Source organism: Amblyraja radiata, chromosome 13 (genome assembly GCF_010909765.2).
Source record: "Amblyraja radiata isolate CabotCenter1 chromosome 13, sAmbRad1.1.pri, whole genome shotgun sequence".
Classification (NCBI taxonomy): Eukaryota; Metazoa; Chordata; class Chondrichthyes; order Rajiformes; family Rajidae; genus Amblyraja; species Amblyraja radiata.
The window spans coordinates 52,440,260-52,463,926 of record NC_045968.1 but is presented as its reverse complement, the minus strand read 5'-3'; the positions used below and the strand labels follow the sequence as shown (position 1 = coordinate 52,463,926).

Sequence of the window (23,667 nt, the reverse complement as noted above, 5' to 3'; positions counted from 1 at the left end):
TATTAACAACAAATTATAGCCCCTATTTCATGGGGTGAAATCATATTACAGAACTTAAAATTGATTCTGCAAAATTTCCAGGCTTAACCACTGGTTTATGGTAGAATTGTTGGAATGTTTTTTCCCTTGACCATCCTGCTGTATTCCAGGATTTGGTCCATCGGTACGTCCAACTCCATAGCTGCCGATGTAGCTGCAGCCCTGGTGGAATGAGATTTAAATATGTTAGTATCCACTCCAGCTGTTGTTAAAACCTGTTTCAGCCATCTGGAAAAGTTTGAACCAACGCTATTTTGTGGGGTTGCTTGTGGCTGATTAGTAGTGCCATCTCATAGCCTCTGATGTTTTTGGTGTTCTCCATATCTAACAATAAATGTCTTATTATACAGAGACGATCATCTATAGGGTAAGCCCTAAATTCTATTTTGAGGCCTGATGGTCTGTTCTGTTTGACTAATTCGTGAATATGAAAAGGTATATTTCTTGTTGAAGAAGTCATATTGTCCAGCCTTAACTTATGTAAAGACTGTACCCTTTGTACTGTGACCAAAGCCATCAGCATGACTGTTTTATGCGTCAGTTTTTGCAGGGACAGAGCTGTTGCTGGAGACCAGTTCCTTAGCAACGTTGGGACAAGACTCACATCCCATATTTGAGAGTACCTGGTTCTTGGGGGATTGATATTAAAAATTTCCCTCATAGGTTTTGTTACCAGGGGGTGAGTCCCAACAGAATGACGCTCTGATCCTCGCCATAGATATGTTGAAAGGGCACTTCTGGCGCAGTTAATGGCGCTGTAACTGAGCCCCTCATCATAATGGAGGCCTGCCAGGAATTCCAGAACAGACGTTATGTTCATCAAGCTGTAAGTGATGTTGTTTCTGTGACAATATATCTCCCATTTCCTGATGTATACCAGATATTGTTTTTTGGTGGACTGCCTGTGAGCCGCTGAGATAATGTTCAATGTTCGGTCCGTCAGTCCCAGTTCCAGTAGAGGTTTCTTTAAACTCTACAAATTAATAAGTTTGTCGTATTATGACATGGATGGCTATCCCCAGTTACGGGATGAACCAACAAATCTGGTCGTTTCAGGATGGTGATACATGGTTCTAAGACCATGTCGACTATCACAGGGAACCATGGTTAATTAGGCCAATCGGGCACTACCAAAATACCAGACGCTGAGTCTTGTTGTATTTTGCGTAATACCCGACTGATGAGGCAGAAAGGAGGGAATGCATAGAAAAAACAATTTCCCCCAATGCAGCGAAAAAGCATCTATCGCTGATGCCCCAGGGTCTGGTTCCCAAGTAACATAGTTTGGTAACTGGTGATTGAGTCTAGATGCAAATAGATCGATATCTGGTGTTCCATACCGTGCTACAATATCAGCAAATACTTTTATATCCAACATCCATTCGATGTTTTCATTGAATTTACGTGACCTGGTGTCTGCCACTGAATTTAGGTTACCTGGTCGGTAAGTAGCTGATATCCAAATATTTCTCTGGATACACCATTGCCAAATTGTATTAGCCGGATTGTCACATGATGTCGATTTGATTCCACCCATATGGTTAATATATGCCACCACGGTAGTATTGTCAATCTGTAGTCTAACATGCTGGTGATATATTCCAGAACAGTATGACTTTAGGCCATAGAACGCACCCAACATTTCAAGGTAGTTTATGCCAAGTGTCTGTAGTAATGATGCCTCCTGTGCATTCCATCTACCTCCACAGCTGGAGATGGAATTGGTAGCACCCCAACCAAGTGCACTGGCATCAGTTTGTAGCACCACTGAGGGGTTGCTGATAATGATAGGGCTGGAACAATGTCGAATGTTATCCCTCCACCATTTAAATTCCATAATTGCTTTGATTGGTAGCTTCATTGGTCTGTCGAAATTGACCAGCATTAATTTTGAGTGCTTGTATGTTTGCCCTTTGTAAATTTTGATAATACAAAGGTCCAAATTGTGTGGCTGGAAAAGCAGCCACTTCTTTGCCAATCACCCTTGCTACCAATCTGATAGATGGTTCACTGATGTCAATGAGGTTGTTGCAGGCCTTAGTTAAGACTGTAGCCTTGTCCTTTGGTAAAGTCACCGACATGTGAACTGAGTCAATAGTGAACCCCAAATAATCCATTATGGTGGAAGGCGTTAGTTTAGATTTAACTGGATGGATGATAAACCCCAGTTTCTCAAACAATTGTTTGGTGGCTGATACAGCTAGTTTGGCTAATTCCAAAGTTTAGCCCACAATCAATATGTCATCTAGATAGGCCATGATCATATGTTTTTGTTTCCGAAGAAACGCTAGGGCTGGCTTCAAAATTTTTGTAAACAGCCTGGGGCTGATGTTAATCCATTTGGTAGTGCTCCATACTGCCAGTGTTGCCCCATCCAGTTGAATTTTAAATAACGTCTGTGATCAGTCCGTATAGGCACTGAATAGTAAGCATCTTTTAGGTCGATGCTGGCCATGAAGTAGCCTGTGGAAATCAATTGTTTGGCAGTAACAAAGGTTTCCATTTTGAAATGAATATACTGCACAAATGTATTCAATTTGGTCAAATCTATGATGATTCGACAACCACCATCTTTTTTCAATAACCCCCTTAGCGTGGAGTCTCACCAGTTCAGCATGTGCTTCCAATTTTTATTTTCGTGAAAGTACGAACGTTCGGTTCGGTACATGCTGAATTGGGATATTTTTGTGCACAAATTCAATGGTATATCCCTGGTTAATGCACTCCATGCCTCCCAAAAGAAGTGTAATCTCCACCGATATGTGTATTATCCACACTTTCTATAATTTGTAAGGGACCAGACCCACCTACCTCCATGGTTACCAGTGGAAAGTTTACTCCTTCCTGTGTAGTCTTCGAGGAGGTTGAGGCGCCGGTGTCTGGGTTTGGGTTTAGGGTTTGCGCATTTTCCACAAAGACCGGTTTGGGCCATGGCCTAAAAAAGACCGCTGTCCTGTATGACCGGCCTTTGAGCTTTCACCAGCTTCTGATTGTCTTGCTCTGCTGGTGGGTGCGTGAGGGTGCTGTTTTTGAGTGTAGGAGGTCCTCTCATCGAGGTCCTTCTTTCTCCTTCCTGCACCCCCTGCACACTTGTTGTTTGTTCAGCAAACCCCTCTTCAGGGTCAGCCCAGAATTGACCCCCAGTACTCCCCTCTGACAAGGGGGATGCACTGTGCAGCCCTACGTAAGGTGCTGCTGTGGGTGTTTTGTATAACCCATGGTGACTAGACTCCATCTCCCGGAGTCTGTCACATTGGAGCATCTGCTCCATAAGCCGCTCCATTTGGCCCCAGCAACGCTGGTCCCCGCGGCATTTCTTCCAGTCCGACTTTTCAGAGTCAACGGCTCTGTTCCGTATAGCCTTCCCGCCCGGCCGTGGTGTTGATCTGGCCGGTGCGGGTGCCAAGTCGGGCAAAGCTGATCCCACTCACGGTGATCTGGTGCCGTCAGCCGCTGCTAGCTGCCCGCAACTCCGCGGTTCTTTCCAGCCAGTGCAGCCCTTGTGGACTCTTGTCCATAGTTTCTCCTGTGAAACACAGCATGGGAAACAAAAAACGACCGCAGAGTAATTCCCTTGCCTGTGGTCTCGGTTTCAAAATTACTTCTGCGGGGGAACGTTGTTCCACCCCGCTTGTCGTTTCGCAATGCGTGAAGCGATATGTCACGCTTGCGTCCTGGCGGGTTCTTCACCTAGTCAGTCACGTGACTCCGAAGTAAAATTACATCTTCTTGGACATCCAGGGACATTTTCTGTGTAGCCATGAGTATGCTGCCATGTATTTTAACTGATATTTATCTGTATATGTGAAGATTCGACAATATCTACATCCACAGAAGAAAGCACATCCACAGACCAAAGTACAATGATGACCACTTATACAACAGAATCAACATCAACAGAGACAGGTACCATAAATCACATCTAGTGCACCAGACTTGGGCAAGGGAAATTTAGAAATAATGATAAAACGTATCTTCTCAACCCCTCTTTGACTCAGAGAGTAATTGTGTCATACAGCATGAAAATAGTCTCTCTAGCTCAATATGTCCAAGCCACGGTTGATCAGCCATTGAAGCTAGCTCGAATTGGCCTCGGCGCTTCCATTTAACTCTAAAATGTTCCAATCCATGCGCCTGTCCAAATCTCTTTTAAATAATATAATTGTTCCTGCCTCAATCACTTCATCTGCATGCCTGCTCCATACAACCATCACCCTCTGTGAAAAAATAAGGTCAGGTTCTTATTATATCTATTCCCTCTAACCTTAAATCAGTGCCCTACAATACTAGATAAACAACCTGGGTAAAGACTCTGTTCATTAATACTTCTATTTCAACATGATTTACACAAATCTATCAGATAAAACTTCATCCTCCTTCAGTCCAAGAAATAAAGTAAAGCCTGCCCAACATATGTGTGCAGATCAGCTTTTATACTGGTTATATCCTCAAACATATTGCAGTTTTATACAAAGTGCTGGCCTTGCAAAACAATACTAAAATGAACTAGCCACATTCCAGGTAACTAGGGATATTAGGAATAGTTATTGACTTGTACAAAAAAAGATTTCAGCTGATTGGTCAGAAAGGACAAGATTATTTAGGTAACTATGGAGAGAGAGAATGATAAATCTAACAGATAATTCTCAGTCAAATTTGCATGGACAACTTCAGTATTTTCAGTTGAAGACTACTGCATTAAACATTGTGCCGTAATGTGGTGACAAATAAAAGCAGAATACTGAGAACAAAATTATATTAAATAATTTATTGTAATTCGTTGGTTTCTTCAGAAATCAAATTGTTATCCATACAATAATTTGTTGCGTTCTTGGTAACATTACATCTCATTAGTTATAGATTATGTAGTTCATTTTTAATATCATGGATGCCTATTTGTTTGGAAAACACTAGCAAATCCATTGCATCAGTTACCACTTACATGATCGCATGATGTTAATAAGCATCATCAGATTAAACAAAAAGTAATAAGCTTGAACATCCAGGTACATTTTACAAATGTAGCAATGAGAGTGGTGCCATCTATTTAAACTGATATTTCTCTGTATATGTGAAGTTTCGACAATTTCTGCAACCACAGACCAAAGTACAACGATGACCTCTTATACAACAGAATCAACAGAGACAGGTACCATATACAGTATAACAACTTGTACTCCAAATCTGGGCAAAAGATCAAGCTTGTCTTGTCAACCTTCCTTAGACTCAGACAGCAATGATGTCACATACAATGGAAATAGTCTCTATGGCCCAATATGTCCAAGACACGGCTGATCAGCCATTGAATCGAGCCCTATTTGACAATGGCAGTTCCATATCACACTAATTTATTTCACATTTTATTTTTCATTGCTGCTCATTACATACTTTAGGAAACAATAAGTGTTTAATTCACTTTTAATTTCCATTGATATCACATCTTTATTTCATTCTCAGAACCAAGCACAACAACTGCCACTGCATCGACTACGTTCGCCACCAGCAGCGAAACAACAGGTACGAGGATAATGCAGCACCATCAGAATAAAAAATAAAATAATTAATGTCAGTTTAGAATTGTACTCCAAATCTGGGCATAGGTAATTTGGAAATATTGATTAAACTTGGCTTGTCAACCTCTCTTAGATTTAGAGAGTAATAGTGTCAATCAGAATGGAAATAATCTCCACAGTCCAATATGATCAGCCATTGAAGCCAGCTCCATTTGCCCACGACGGTGCCATATCACTCTAAACTTTCTATTCCATTCATCTGTCCAAGCCGCTTTTGAATAAAATAACTGTTCTTGTCGCAACCACTTCATATGCATGCTTGCCGGATATACCCATGTTCCTTGAATACTAGGTAACATTACATCTCATCAGTTATAATTTATGTTAGAATATAATGCAAGCAGTCAAATAAGCCAATAATGAAAGTCAGGCAATTATTAATTTATTATTTGTGAACTACATCGATGCTTATTCGTTTTGAGAAATAGTAGCAAATCCAATGTACCAGTTACCACTTACATGATTGTATGATGTTAATATGCATCATCAGATTAAAAAAATAACATCTTCTTGAACATCCAGGGACATTTAGGAAACAAAGATGTGTTTAATACACTTTCAATTTCCATTAATGTCACATCTTTATTTCATTCTCAGAACCAAGCACAACAACTACCACTGCATTGACTACGTCCACCACCAGCAGCGAAACAACAGGTATGAGGATAATGCAGCAACAGGATTCACTGATCAAACTTTAAAAATATACATTATTGATCAACACGTGACAATCAATAATGGGTCGTAAGGCATAACAGAAATATAGTGATAACTCGAGTAGAATATTGTTGCCTAACATCTGGAATTCACTTTGAAAAGTAGTCGCCATTGTAATCAACACTATAGTTTATATAGAAATATCATACAAGTAGTCAAAGTCAATAATGTATGTCAGACAATTATTAATTTAACATTTCTATTACCGTGGATGCTTTTTTATTTGGAAAATATCAGTAGATCAAATGCACCAGTTACAACTGACTGTTGCTAATACACATCATCAGAATAAAAAATAAAATAATTAATGTCAGTTTAGAATTGTACTCCAAATCTGGGCATGGGAAATTAAGAGATATTGATTACATTTGTCTTGTCAACCCCTCCTAGACTTAGAGAGTAATTGTGTCAATCCAAATGGAAATAATCTCCACGGTCCAATATGTCCAATATGATCAGCCATTGAACCCAGCTCCATTTGCCCACGACGATTCCAAATAATTCTAAACTTTCTAATCCATTCTTCTGTCGAAGTCTCTTTTCAATAATATAACTGTCGCAACCACTTTATATGGATGCTTGCTCAATATACCCATGTTCGTTGAAATCGAGATAACATTTCATCTCATCAGTTGAAATTTATGTTGGAATACCATGCAAGCAGTCAAATAAGCCAATAATGAATGTCAGGCAATTATTCATTTATTATTTCTTAATATCATCGATGCTTATTCGATTTGGAAAATAGTAGCAAATACAATGTACCAGTTACCACTTAAATGATTGTACGATGTTAATATACGTCATCAGATTTAAAAAAAATAACCTCTTCTTGGACATCCAGGGACATTTTAAGTGTAGCCATGAGTATTCTGCCATTTATTTTAACTGATATTTCTCTGTATATGTGAAGATTCAACAATATCTACATCCACAGAAGAAAGCACATCCACAGACCAAAGTACAATGATGGCCACTTATACAACAGAATCAACATCAACAGAGACAGGTACCATAAATCACATCTCGTGCACCAGATTTGGGCAAGGGAAATTCAGAAATAATGGTAAAACTTTTCTTCTCAACTGCTCTTCGACTCAGAGAGTAATTGTGTCATACAGAATGAAAATAGTCGCTGCGGCACAATATGTCCAAGCCACAGTTGATCAGCCATTGAAGCTAGCTCCACTTGCCCGCGGCGGTTCCATACTACTCTAAAATGTTCCAATCCATGCACCTATCCAAATTTATTTTAAATAATATTATTGTTCCTGCCTCAACCACTTCATCTGCATGCCTGCTCCATACAACCATTACCCTCGGTGAAATAGATCAGATCAAGTTCTTATTATATCTATTCCCTCTAATCTTAAATCAGTGCCCTACAATACTAGATACCAACCTGGGTAAAGACTCCGTTCATTAATACTTCTATTTCAACATGATTTACACAAATCTATCAGATCAACCTTCATCCTTCTTCAATCCAAGAAATAAAGTAAAGCCTGCACAATATTTGTGTGCAGATCAGCTCTTATACTGGTTATATCCTCAAACATATTGCAGTTTTGTACAAAGTTCTGGCCTTGAAAAACAATACTAAAATGAACTAGCGACATTTCAGATATTTAGGGATTTTAGGAAGAGTGATTGACTTGTGCAAAAAACTATTTCAGTTGATTGGTCAGAAAGGGCAAGATTATTTAGGTAACTATGGAGAGAGAATGAGAAATCTAACAGCTAATGCTCAGTCAAATTTGCATGCACAAATTCATTATTGTCAGTTGAAGACTACTGCATTAAACATTGTACCATAACGTGATGACAAATCAAAGCAGCACATTGAGAAAAAAATTATATTAAGTAATTTATCGTAATTCGTTGGTATCTTCAGAAATCAAAATGTTATCCATACAATTATTTGTTGCGTTCTTGGTAACATTACATCTCATCAGTTATAGTTTCTGTAGTTTATTTTTAATATCATGGATGCCTATTTGTTTGGAAAACTCTAGCAAATCCATTGCATCAGTTACCACTTACATGATCACATGATGTTAATATGCATCATCAGATTAAACTAAAAATAATAAGCTTGAACATCCAAGTACATTTTACAAATGTAGCAATGAGAGTGCTGCCATGTATTTAAACTGATATTTCTCTGTATATGTGAAGATTCAACAATTTCTGCAAGCACAGAAGAAAGCACGTCCACAGACCAAAGTACAACGATGACCTCTTATACAACAGAATCAACATCAACAGAGCCAGGTACCTCATGCAGTATTACAACTTGTACTCCAAATCTGGGCAAATGATCAAGCTTGTCTTTGCAACCTTCCTTAGACTCAGACAGCAATTATGTCACACAGAATGGAAATAGTCTCTATGGCCCAATACAGGTACGAGCATAATGCAGCACCGGGATTCACTGATCAAACTTTAAAAAGGTTAATTGTTCATCAACACGTGACAATCAATAATGGGTCATAATCCATGACAGAACCCTATAGTTTATGTAGAAATATCATACAAGTAGTTAAAGTCAATAATGTGTCAGACAATTATTAATTGAACATATCTATTATCGTGGATGCTTCCTTCTTTGGAAAATATCAGTAGATCAAATGCACCAGTTACAACTGACATGATTATATGTTGCTAATACACATCATCAGAATAAAAAATAAAATAATTAATGTCAGTTTAGAATTGTACTCCAAATCTGGGCATGGGAAATTAAGAGATATTGATTAAATTTGTCTTGTCAACCCCTCCTAGACTTAGAGAGTAATTATGTCAATCTGAATGAAAATAATTTCCACGGTCCAATATGTCCAATATGATCAGCCATTGAAGCCAGCTCCATTTGCCCACGACGGTTCCAAATCACTCTAAACTTTCTAATCCATTCATCTGTCCAAGTCTCATTTAATTAATATAACTGTCGCAACTTCTTCATATGGATGCTTGCCCCATATACCCAAGTTCCTTGAATTCTAGGTAACATTACATCTCATCAGTTATAAATTATGTTGGAATATCATGCAAGCAGTCAAATAAGCCAATAATGAAAGTCAGGCAATTATTCATTTCTTATTTCTTAACATCATCGATGCTTATTCGATTTGGAAAGTAGTAGCAGATCCAATGTACCAGTTGCCACTTACATGATTGTACGATGTTAATATACGTCATCAGATTTAAAAAAAAATAACATCTTCTTAGACATCCAGGGACATTTTATGTGTAGCCATGAGTATGCTGCCATGTATTTTAACTGATATTTCTCTGCATATGTGAAGATTCAACAATATCTACATCCACAGAAGAAAGCACATCCACAGACCAAAGTACAATGATGACCTCTTATACAACAGAATCAACATCAACAGAGACAGGTACCATAAGTCACATCTAGTGCACCAGATTTGGGCAAGGGAAATTCAGAAATAATGGTAAAACGTATCTTCTCAACCCCTCTTCGACTCAGAGAGTAATTGTGTCATACAGAATGAAAATAGTCTCTCCGGCTCAATATGTCCAAGCCACGGTTGAGCAGCCATTGAAGCTAGCTCCAATTGGCCTCGGCGCTTCCATATAACTCTAAAATGTTCCAATCCATGCGCCTGTCCAAATCTCTTTTAAATAATATAATTGTTCCTGCCTCAATCACTTCATCTGCATGCCTGCTCCTTACAACCATCACCCTCGGTGAAAAAATAAGGTCAGGTTCTTATTATATCTATTCCCTCTAACCTTAAATCAGTGCCCTACAATACTAGATACACAACCTGGGTAAAGAATCTGTTCATTAATACTTCTATTTCAACATGATTTGCACAAATCTATCAGATCAACCTTCATCCTCCTTCAATCCAAGAAATAAAGTAAATCCTGCCCAACATATGTGTGCAGATCAGCTCTTATACTGGTTATATCCTCAAACATATTGCAGTTTGTACAAAGTGCTGGCCTTGAAAAACAATACTAAAATGAACTAGCCACATTCCAGATAACAAGGGATATTAGGAATAGTTATTGACGTGCAAAAAAAGATTTCAGCTGATTGGTCAGAAAGGGCAAGATTATTTAGGTAACTATGGAGAGAGAGAATGCTAAATCTAACAGATAATGCTCAGTCAAATTTGCATGCACAACTTCAGTATTTTCAGTTGAAGACTACTGCATTAAACATTGTGCCGTAATGTGGTGACAAATCAAAGCAGAATACTGAGAACAAAATTATATTAAGTAATTTATCGTAATTCGTTGGTAATCTTCAGAAATCAAATTGTTATCCATACAATTATTTGTTGCGTTCTTGGTAACATTACATCTCATTAGTTATAGTTTATGTAGTTCATTTTTAATATCATGGATGCCTATTTGTTTGGAAAACACTAGCAAATCCATTGCATCAGTTACCACTTACATGATCGCATGATGTTAATAAGCATCATCAGATTAAACAAAAAGTAATAAGCTTGAACATCCAGGTACATTTTACAAATGTAGCAATGAGAGTGGTGCTATCTATTTAAACTGATATTTCTCTGTATATGTGAAGATTCGACAATTTCTGCAACCACAGACCAAAGTACAACGATGACCTCTTATACAACACAATCAACATCAACAGAGACAGGTACCATATACAGTATATCAACTTGTATTCCAAAACTGGGCAAATGATCAAGCTTGTCTTGTCAACCTTCCTTAGACTCAGACAGGAATTATGTCACACAGAATGGAAATAGTCTCTATGGCCCAATATGTCCAAGACACGGATGATCAGCCGTTGAATTGAGCTCTATTTGACAATGGCAGTTCCATATCACACTAATTTATTTCACATTTTATTTTTCATTGCTGCTCATTACATACTTTAGGAAACAAAAGAGTGTTTAATTCACTTTTAATTTCCATTGATGTCACACCTTTATTTCATTCTCAGAACCAAGCACAACAACTGCCACTGCATCGACTACGTCCGCCACCAGCAGCGAAACAACAGGTACGAGGATAATGCAGCACCATCAGAATAAAAAATAAAACAATTAATGTCAGTTTAGAATTGTACTCCAAATCTGGGCATGGGTAATTTGGAAATATTGATTAAACTTGGCTTGTCAACCCCTCTTAGATTTAGAGAGTAATAGTGTCAATCAGAATGGAAATAATCTCCACAGTCCAATATGATCAGCCATTGAAGCTAGCTCCATTTGCCCACGACGGTGCCATATCACTGTAAACTTTCTATTCCATTCATCTGTCCAAGTCTCTTTTGAATAATATAACTGTTCTTGTCGCAACCACTTCATATGCATGCTTGCCCCATATACCCATGTTCCTTGAATACTAGGTAACATTACATCTCATCAGTTATAATTTATGTTAGAATATCATGCAAGCAGTCAAATAAGCCAATAATGAAAGTCAGGCAATTATTAATTTATTATTTGTGAACAACATCGATGCTTATTCGTTTTGGGAAATAGTAGCAGATCCAATGTACCAGTTACCACTTACATGATTGTATGATGTTAATATGCATCATCAGATTAAAAAAATACCATCTTCTTGAACACCCAGGGACATTTAGGAAAGAAAGGAGTGTTTATTCCACTTTCAATTTCCATTAATGTCACATCTTTATTTCATTCTCAGAACCAAGCACAACAACTGCCACTGCATCGACTACGTCCGCCACCAGCAGCGAAACAACAGGTATGAGGATAATGCAGCACCAGGATTCACTGATCAAACTTTAAAAAGATACATTATTGATCAACACGTGACAATCAATAATGGGTCGTAAGCCATGACAGAAATATAGTGATAACTCGAGTAGAATATTGTTGCCTAACATCTGGAATTCACTTTGAAAAGTAGTTGCCATTGTAATCAACACTATAGTTTATATAGAAATATCATACGTAGTCAAAAAAATCAATAATTTAAGTCAGACAATGATTAATTGAACATTTCTATTATCGTGGATCCTTTTTTATTTGGAAAATATCAGTAAATCAATTGCACCAGTTACAACTTACATGATTGTATGTTGCTAATACACATCATCAGAATAAAAAATAAAATAATTAATGTCAGTTTAGAACTATACGCCAAATCTGGGCATGGGAAATTAAGAAATATTGATTAAACTTCTCTTGTCAACCCCTCCTAGGCTTAGAGAGTAAATGTGTCAATCCGAATGGAAATAATCTCCACGATCCAATATGTCCAATATGATCAGCCATTGAAGCCAGCTCCATTTGCCCACGACGGTTCCAAATCACTCTAAACTTTCTAATCCATTAATCTGTCCAAGTCTCTTTTAAATAATATAACTGTCGCAACAACTTCATATGGATGCTTGCTCCATATATCCATGTTTGTTCAATTCTAGGTAATATTACATCTCATCAGTTATAGATTATGTTTGGAATATCATGCAAGCAGTCAAATAAGCCAATAATGAAAGTCAGGCAATTATTCATTTATTATTTCTTGACATCATCGATGCTTATTCGATTTGGAAAATAGTAGCAGGTCCAATGTACCAGTTACCACTTACATGATTGTACGATGTTAATATACATCATCAGATTTAAAACAAAATTACATCTTCTTGGACATCCAGGGACATTTTATGTGTAGCCATGAGTATGCTGCCATGTATTTTAACTGATATTTCTCTGCATATGTGAAGATTCAACAATATCTACATCCACAGCAGAAAGCACATCCACAGACCAAAGTACAATGATGACCTCTTATACAACAGAATCAACATCAACAGAGACAGGTACCATAAGTCACATCTAGTGCACCAGATTTGGGCAAGGGAAATTCAGAAATAATAGTAAAACGTATCTTCTCAACCCCTCTTCGACTCAGAGAGTAATTGTGTCATACAGAATGAAAATAGTCTCTCCGGCTCAATATGTCCAAGCCACGGTTGAGCAGCCATTGAAGCTAGCTCCAATTGGCCTCCGCGCTTCCATATAACTCTAAAATGTTCCAATCCATGCGCCTGTCCAAAAGATGTCACATCTTTATTCCATTCTCAGAACCAAGCACAACAACTGCCACTGCATCGACTACGTCCGTCACCAGCAGCGAAACAACAGGTACGAGGATAATGCAGCACCATCAGAATAAAAAATAAAATAATTAATGTCAGTTTAGAATTGTACTCCAAATCTGGGCATGGGTAATTTGGTAATATTGATTACACTTGGCTTGTCAACCCCTCTTAGATTTAGAGAGTAATAGTGTTAATCAGAATGGAAATAATCTCCACAGTCCAATATGATCAGCCATTGAAGCTAGCTCCATTTGCCCACGACGGTGCCATATCACTCTAAACTTTCTATTCCATTCATCTGTCCAAGTCTCTTTTGAATAATATAACTGTTCTTGTCGCAACCACTTCATATGCATGCTTGCCCCATATACCCATGTTCCTTGAATACTAGGTAACATTACATCTCATCAGTTATAATTTATGTTAGAATATCATGCAAGCAGCCAAATAAGCCAATAATGAAAGTCAGGCAATTATTAATTTATTATTTGTGAACAACATCGATGCTTATTCGTTTTGGGAAATAGTAGCAGATCCAATGTACCAGTTACCACTTACATGATTGTATGATGTTAATATGCATCATCAGATTAAAAAAAATACCATCTTCTTGAACACCCAGGGACATTTAGGAAAGAAAAAAGTGTTTAATCCACTTTCAATTTTCATTAATGTCACATCTTTATTTCATTCTCAGAACCAAGCACAACAACTGCCCCTGCATCGACTACGTCCACCACCAGCAGCGAAACAACAGGTATGAGGACAATGCAGCACCAGGATTCACTGATCAAAATTTAAAAAGATACATTATTGATCAACACGTGACAATCAATAATGGGTCGTAAGGCATAACAGAAATATAGTGATAACTCGAGTAGAATATTGTTGCCTAACATCTGGAATTCACTTTGAAAAATGGTTGCCATAGTAATCAACCCTATAGTTTATATAGAAATATCATACGTAGTCAAAAAAATCAATAATTTAAGTCAGACAATTATTAATTGAACATTTCTATTATCGTGGATCCTTTTTTATTTGGAAAATATCAGTAAATCAATTGCACCAGTTACAACTTACATGATTGTATGTTGCTAATTCACATCATCAAATAAAAAATAAAATAATTAATGTCAGTACACCAAATCTGGGCATGGGAAATTAAGAAATATTGATTAAACTTCTCTTGTCAATCCCGCCTAGACTTAGAGAGTAATTGTGTCAATCCGAATGGAAATAATCTCCACGGTCCAATATGTCCAATATGATCAGCCATTGAAGCCAGCTCCATTTCCCCACGGCGGTTCAAAATCACTCTAAACTTTCGAATCCATTCATCTGTCCAAGTCTCTTTTAAATAATATAACTGTCGCAACAACTTCATATGGATGCTTGCTCCATATACCCATGTTCGTTCAATTCTAGGTAATATTACATCTGATTATTATTACATCTGACTATATATTAATATACATCATCAGATTTAAAACAAAATTACATCTTCTTGGACATCCAGGGACATTTTATGTGTAGCCATGAGTATGCTGCCATATATTTTAACTGATATTTCTCTGTATATGTGAAGATTCGACAACATCTACATCCACAGAAGAAAGCACATCCACAGACCAAAGTACAATGATGACCACTTATACAACAGAATCAACATCAACAGAGACAGGTACCATAAATCACATCTAGTGCACCAGATTTGGGCAAGGGAAATTCAGAAATAATGGTAAAACGTATCTTCTCAACCCCTCTTCGACTCAGAGAGTAATTGTGTCATACAGAATGAAAATAGTCTCTCCGGCTCAATATGTCCAAGCCAAGGTTGAGCAGCTATTGAAGCTAGCTCCAATTGGCCTCGGCAGTTCTATCTAACTCTAAAATGTTCCAATCCATGCGCCTGTCCAAATCTCTTTTAAATAATATAATTGTTCCTGCCTCAATCACTTCATCTGCATACCTGCTCCATACAACCATCACCCTCGGTGAAAAAATAAGGTCAGGTTCTTATTATATCTATTCCCTCTAACCTTAAATCAGTGCCCTACAATACTAGATACACAACCTGGGTAAAGACTCTGTTCATTAATACTTCTATTTCAACATGATTTACACAAATCTATCAGATCAACCTAACAGATAATGCTCAGTCAAATTTGCATGCACAACTTCAGTATTTCCAGTTGAAGACTACTGCAGTAAACATTGTGCCGTAATGTGGTGACAAATCAAAGCAGAATACTGAGAACAAAATTATATTAAGTAATTTATCGTAATTCGTTGATATCTTCAGAAATCAAATTGTTATCCATACAATTATTTGTTGTTTTCTTGGTAACATTACATCTCATTAGTTATAGTTTATGTAGTTCATTTTTAATATCATGGATGCCTATTTGTTTGGAAAACACTAGCAAATCCTTTGCATCAGTTCCCACTTACATGACCGCAGACCAAAGTACAACGATGACCTCTTATACAACAGAATCAACATCAACAGAGACAGGTACCATATACAGCATATCACCTTGTACTCCAAATCTGGGCAAATGATCAAGCTTGTCTTGTCATCCTTCCTTAGACTCAGACAGCAATTATGTCACACAGAATGGAAATAGTCTCTATGGCCCAATATGTCCAAGACACGGATGATCAGCCATTGAATCGAGCTCTATTTGACAATGGCAGTTCCATATCACACTAATTTATTTCACATTTTATTTTTCATTGCTGCTCATTACATACTTTAGGAAACAAAAGAGTGTTTAATTCACTTTTAATTTCCATTGATGTCACATCTTTATTTCATTCTCAGAACCAAGCACAACAACTGCCACTGCATCGACTACGTCCGCCACCAGCAGCGAAACAACAGGTACGAGGATAATGCAGCACCATCAGAATAAAAAATAAAATAATTAATGTCAGTTTAGAATTGTACTCCAAATCTGGGCATGGGTAATTTGGAAATATTGATTAAACTTGGCTTGTCAACCCCTCTTAGATTTAGAGAGTAATAGTGTCAATCAGAATGGAAATAATCTCCACAGTCCAATATGATCAGCCATTGAAGCTAGCTCCATTTGCCCACGACGGTGCCATATCACTGTAAACTTTCTATTCCATTCATCTGTCCAAGTCTCTTTTGAATAATATAACTGTTCTTGTCGCAACCACTTCATATGCATGCTTGCCCCATATACCCATGTTCCTTGAATACTAGGTAACATTACATCTCATCAGTTATAATTTATGTTAGAATATCATGCAAGCAGTCAAATAAGCCAATAATGAAAGTCAGGCAATTATTAATTTATTATTTGTGAACAACATCGATGCTTATTCGTTTTGGGAAATAGTAGCAGATCCAATGTACCAGTTACCACTTACATGATTGTATGATGTTAATATGCATCATCAGATTAAAAAAATACCATCTTCTTGAACACCCAGGGACATTTAGGAAAGAAAGGAGTGTTTATTCCACTTTCAATTTCCATTAATGTCACATCTTTATTTCATTCTCAGAACCAAGCACAACAACTGCCACTGCATCGACTACGTCCGCCACCAGCAGCGAAACAACAGGTATGAGGATAATGCAGCACCAGGATTCACTGATCAAACTTTAAAAAGATACATTATTGATCAACACGTGACAATCAATAATGGGTCGTAAGCCATGACAGAAATATAGTGATAACTCGAGTAGAATATTGTTGCCTAACATCTGGAATTCACTTTGAAAAGTAGTTGCCATTGTAATCAACACTATAGTTTATATAGAAATATCATACGTAGTCAAAAAAATCAATAATTTAAGTCAGACAATGATTAATTGAACATTTCTATTATCGTGGATCCTTTTTTATTTGGAAAATATCAGTAAATCAATTGCACCAGTTACAACTTACATGATTGTATGTTGCTAATACACATCATCAGAATAAAAAATAAAATAATTAATGTCAGTTTAGAACTATACGCCAAATCTGGGCATGGGAAATTAAGAAATATTGATTAAACTTCTCTTGTCAACCCCTCCTAGGCTTAGAGAGTAAATGTGTCAATCCGAATGGAAATAATCTCCACGATCCAATATGTCCAATATGATCAGCCATTGAAGCCAGCTCCATTTGCCCACGACGGTTCCAAATCACTCTAAACTTTCTAATCCATTAATCTGTCCAAGTCTCTTTTAAATAATATAACTGTCGCAACAACTTCATATGGATGCTTGCTCCATATATCCATGTTTGTTCAATTCTAGGTAATATTACATCTCATCAGTTATAGATTATGTTTGGAATATCATGCAAGCAGTCAAATAAGCCAATAATGAAAGTCAGGCAATTATTCATTTATTATTTCTTGACATCATCGATGCTTATTCGATTTGGAAAATAGTAGCAGGTCCAATGTACCAGTTACCACTTACATGATTGTACGATGTTAATATACATCATCAGATTTAAAACAAAATTACATCTTCTTGGACATCCAGGGACATTTTATGTGTAGCCATGAGTATGCTGCCATGTATTTTAACTGATATTTCTCTGCATATGTGAAGATTCAACAATATCTACATCCACAGCAGAAAGCACATCCACAGACCAAAGTACAATGATGACCTCTTATACAACAGAATCAACATCAACAGAGACAGGTACCATAAGTCACATCTAGTGCACCAGATTTGGGCAAGGGAAATTCAGAAATAATAGTAAAACGTATCTTCTCAACCCCTCTTCGACTCAGAGAGTAATTGTGTCATACAGAATGAAAATAGTCTCTCCGGCTCAATATGTCCAAGCCACGTTTGAGCAGCCATTGAAGCTAGCTCCAATTGGCCTCCGCGCTTCCATATAACTCTAAAATGTTCCAATCCATGCGCCTGTCCAAAAGATGTCACATCTTTATTCCATTCTCAGAACCAAGCACAACAACTGCCACTGCATCGACTACGTCCGTCACCAGCAGCGAAACAACAGGTACGAGGATAATGCAGCACCATCAGAATAAAAAATAAAATAATTAATGTCAGTTTAGAATTGTACTCCAAATCTGGGCATGGGTAATTTGGTAATATTGATTACACTTGGCTTGTCAACCCCTCTTAGATTTAGAGAGTAATAGTGTTAATCAGAATGGAAATAATCTCCACAGTCCAATATGATCAGCCATTGAAGCTAGCTCCATTTGCCCACGACGGTGCCATATCACTCTAAACTTTCTATTCCATTCATCTGTCCAAGTCTCTTTTGAATAATATAACTGTTCTTGTCGCAACCACTTCATATGCATGCTTGCCCCATATACCCATGTTCCTTGAATACTAGGTAACATTACATCTCATCAGTTATAATTTATGTTAGAATATCATGCAAGCAGCCAAATAAGCCAATAATGAAAGTCAGGCAATTATTAATTTATTATTTGTGAACAACATCGATGCTTATTCGTTTTGGGAAATAGTAGCAGATCCAATGTACCAGTTACCACTTACATGATTGTATGATGTTAATATGCATCATCAGATTAAAAAAAATACCATCTTCTTGAACACCCAGGGACATTTAGGAAAGAAAAAAGTGTTTAATCCACTTTCAATTTTCATTAATGTCACATCTTTATTTCATTCTCAGAACCAAGCACAACAACTGCCCCTGCATCGACTACGTCCACCACCAGCAGCGAAACAACAGGTATGAGGACAATGCAGCACCAGGATTCACTGATCAAAATTTAAAAAGATACATTATTGATCAACACGTGACAATCAATAATGGGTCGTAAGGCATAACAGAAATATAGTGATAACTCGAGTAGAATATTGTTGCCTAACATCTGGAATTCACTTTGAAAAATGGTTGCCATAGTAATCAACCCTATAGTTTATATAGAAATATCATACGTAGTCAAAAAAATCAATAATTTAAGTCAGACAATTATTAATTGAACATTTCTATTATCGTGGATCCTTTTTTATTTGGAAAATATCAGTAAATCAATTGCACCAGTTACAACTAACATGATAGTATGTTGCTAATTCACATCATCAAATAAAAAATAAAATAATTAATGTCAGTACACCAAATCTGGGCATGGGAAATTAAGAAATATTGATTAAACTTCTCTTGTCAATCCCGCCTAGACTTAGAGAGTAATTGTGTCAATCCGAATGGAAATAATCTCCACGGTCCAATATGTCCAATATGATCAGCCATTGAAGCCAGCTCCATTTCCCCACGGCGGTTCCAAATCACTCTAAACTTTCGAATCCATTCATCTGTCCAAGTCTCTTTTAAATAATATAACTGTCGCAACAACTTCATATGGATGCTTGCTCCATATACCCATGTTCGTTCAATTCTAGGTAATATTACATCTGATTATTATTACATCTGACTATATATTAATATACATCATCAGATTTAAAACAAAATTACATCTTCTTGGACATCCAGGGACATTTTATGTGTAGCCATGAGTATGCTGCCATATATTTTAACTGATATTTCTCTGTATATGTGAAGATTCGACAACATCTACATCCACAGAAGAAAGCACATCCACAGACCAAAGTACAATGATGACCACTTATACAACAGAATCAACATCAACAGAGACAGGTACCATAAATCACATCTAGTGCACCAGATTTGGGCAAGGGAAATTCAGAAATAATGGTAAAACGTATCTTCTCAACCCCTCTTCGACTCAGAGAGTAATTGTGTCATACAGAATGAAAATAGTCTCTCCGGCTCAATATGTCCAAGCCAAGGTTGAGCAGCTATTGAAGCTAGCTCCAATTGGCCTCGGCAGTTCTATCTAACTCTAAAATGTTCCAATCCATGCGCCTGTCCAAATCTCTTTTAAATAATATAATTGTTCCTGCCTCAATCACTTCATCTGCATACCTGCTCCATACAACCATCACCCTCGGTGAAAAAATAAGGTCAGGTTCTTATTATATCTATTCCCTCTAACCTTAAATCAGTGCCCTACAATACTAGATACACAACCTGGGTAAAGACTCTGTTCATTAATACTTCTATTTCAACATGATTTACACAAATCTATCAGATCAACCTAACAGATAATGCTCAGTCAAATTTCCATGCACAACTTCAGTATTTCCAGTTGAAGACTACTGCATTAAACATTGTGCCGTAATGTGGTGACAAATCAAAGCAGAATACTGAGAACAAAATTATATTAAGTAATTTATCGTAATTCGTTGATATCTTCAGAAATCAAATTGTTATCCATACAATTATTTGTTGTTTTCTTGGTAACATTACATCTCATTAGTTATAGTTTATGTAGTTCATTTTAATATCATGGATGCCTATTTGTTTGGAAAACACTAGCAAATCCATTGCATCAGTTCCCACTTACATGACCGCAGACCAAAGTACAACGATGACCTCTTATACAACAGAATCAACATCAACAGAGACAGGTACCATATACAGTATATCACCTTGTACTCCAAATCTGGGCAAATGATCAAGCTTGTCTTGTCATCCTTCCTTAGACTCAGACAGCAATTATGTCACACAGAATGGAAATAGTCTCTATGGCCCAATATGTCCAAGACACGGATGATCAGCCATTGAATCGAGCTCTATTTGACAATGGCAGTTCCATATCACACTAATTTATTTCACATTTTATTTTTCATTGCTGCTCATTACATACTTTAGGAAACAAAAGAGTGTTTAATTCACTTTTAATTTCCATTGATGTCACATCTTTATTTCATTCTCAGAACCAAGCACAACAACTGCCACTGCATCGACTACGTCCGCCACCAGCAGCGAAACAACAGGTACGAGGATAATGCAGCACCATCAGAATAAAAAATAAAATAATTAATGTCAGTTTAGAATTGTACTCCAAATCTGGGCATGGGTAATTTGGAAATATTGATTAAACTTGGCTTGTCAACCCCTCTTAGATTTAGAGAGTAATAGTGTCAATCAGAATGGAAATAATCTCCACAGTCCAATATGATCAGCCATTGAAGCTAGCTCCATTTGCCCACGACGGTGCCATATCACTCTAAACTTTCTATTCCATTCATCTGTCCAAGTCTCTTTTGAATAAAATAACTGTTCTTGTCGCAACCACTTCATATGCATGCTTGCCTCATATACCCATGTTCCTTGAATACTAGGTAACATTACATCTCATCAGTTATAATTTATGTTAGAATATCATGCAAGCAGCCAAATAAGCCAATAATGAAAGTCAGGCAAATATTAATTTATTATTTGTGAACAACATCGATGCTTATTCGTTTTGGGAAATAGTAGCAGATCCAATGTACCAGTTACCACTTACATGATTGTATGATGTTAATATGCATCATCAGATTAAAAAAATACCATCTTCTTGAACACCCAGGGACATTTAGGAAAAAAAAAAGTGTTTATTCCACTTTCAATTTCCATTAATGTCACATCTTTATTTCATTCTCAGAACCAAGTACAACAACTGCCACTCCATCGACTACGTCCGCCACCAGCAGCAAAACAACAGGTATGAGGATAATGCAGCACCAGGATTCGCTGATCAAACTTTAAAAAGATACATTATTGATCAACACGTGACAATCAATAATACGTCGTAACCCATGACAGAAATATAGTGATAACTCGAGTAGAATATTGTTGCCTAACATCTGAAATTCACTTTGAAAAGTAGTCGCCATTGTAATCAACACTATAGTTTATATAGAAATATCATACGTAGTCAAAAAAATCAATAATTTAAGTCAGACAATTATTAATTGATAATTTCTATTATCGTGGATCCTTTTTTATTTGGAAAATATCACAAAATCAATTGCACCAATTACAACTTACATGATTGTATGTTGCTAATACACATCATCAGAATAAAAAATAAAATAATTAATGTCAGTTTAGAATTGTACGCCAAATCTGGGCATGGGAAATTAAGCAATATTGATTAAACTTCTCTTGTCAACCCCTCCTAGACTTAGAGAGTAATTGTGTCAATCCGAATGGAAATAATCTCCACGGTCCAATATGTCCAATATGATCAGCCATTGAAGCCAGCTCCATTTGCCCACGACGGTTCCAAATCACTCTAAACTTTCGAATCCATTCATCTGTTCAAGTCTCTTTTAAATAATATAACTGTCGCAACAACTTCATATGGATGCTTGCTCCATATACCCATGTTCGTTCAATTCTAGGTAATATTACATCTCATCAGTTATAGATTATGTTTGGAATATCATGAAAGCAGTCAAAATAAGCCAATAATGATAGTCAGGCAATTATTCATTTATTATTTCTTGACATCATCGATGCTTATTCGATTTGGAAAATAGTAGAAGATCCAATGTACCAGTTACCACTTACATGATTGTACGATGTTAATATACATCATCAGATATAAAACAAAATTACATCTTCTTGGACATCCAGGGACATTTTATGTGTAGCCATGGGTATGCGGCCATGTATTTTAACTGATATTTCTCTGCATATGTGAAGATTCAACAATATCTACATCCACAGAAGAGAGCACATCCACAGACCAAAGTACAATGATGACCTCTTATACAACAGAATCAACATCAACAGAGACAGGTACCATAAATCATATCTAGTGCACCAGATTTGGGCAAGGAAAATTCAGAAATAATGGTAAAATTTTCTTCTCAACTGCTCTTCGACCCAGAGAGTAATTGTGTCATACAGAATGAAAATAGTCGCTGTGGCACAATATGTCCAAGCCACAGTTGATCAGCCATTGAAGCTAGCTCCACTTGCCCGCGGCGGTTCCATTCTACTCTAAAATGTTCCAATCCATGCACCTATCCAAATTTATTTTAAATAATATTATTGTTCCTGCCTCAACCACTTCATCAGCATGCCTGCTCCATACAACCATTACCCTCGGTGAAATAGATCAGATCAAGTTCTTATTATATCTATTCCCTATAACCTTAAATCAGTGCCCTACAATACTAGATACCAACCTGGGTAAAGACTCTGTTCATTAATACTTCTATTTCAACATGATTTACACAAATCTATCAGATCAACCTTCATCCTCCTTCAATCCAAGAAATAAAGTAAAGCCTGCCCAACATATATGTGCAGATCAGCTCTTATGCTGGTTATATCCTCAAACATATTGCAGTTTTGTACAAAGTTCTGGCCTTGAAAAGCAATACTAAAATGA

The 23,667-nt window shown here is 36.9% G+C and overlaps 1 protein-coding gene across 1 annotated transcript in view; it reads left to right on the top strand.

Annotated features, from left to right (window-relative positions):
• LOC116979504 (cell wall protein DAN4-like) overlaps positions 1-22,031 on the top strand; it is a 48,438-nt gene extending 26,407 nt beyond the window's left edge. Inside the window, exons 4-10 of the mRNA XM_033031014.1 lie at positions 3,850-3,945; positions 5,497-5,556; positions 8,508-8,603; positions 11,290-11,349; positions 15,014-15,057; positions 15,892-15,943; positions 21,928-22,031. Of these exons, the coding sequence (XP_032886905.1) occupies positions 3,850-3,945; positions 5,497-5,556; positions 8,508-8,603; positions 11,290-11,349; positions 15,014-15,057; positions 15,892-15,943; positions 21,928-22,031 (512 nt within the window). The remainder of the gene's footprint in view (positions 1-3,849; positions 3,946-5,496; positions 5,557-8,507; positions 8,604-11,289; positions 11,350-15,013; positions 15,058-15,891; positions 15,944-21,927) is intronic.
• The last annotated feature ends 1,636 nt before the right edge of the window (positions 22,032-23,667 follow it).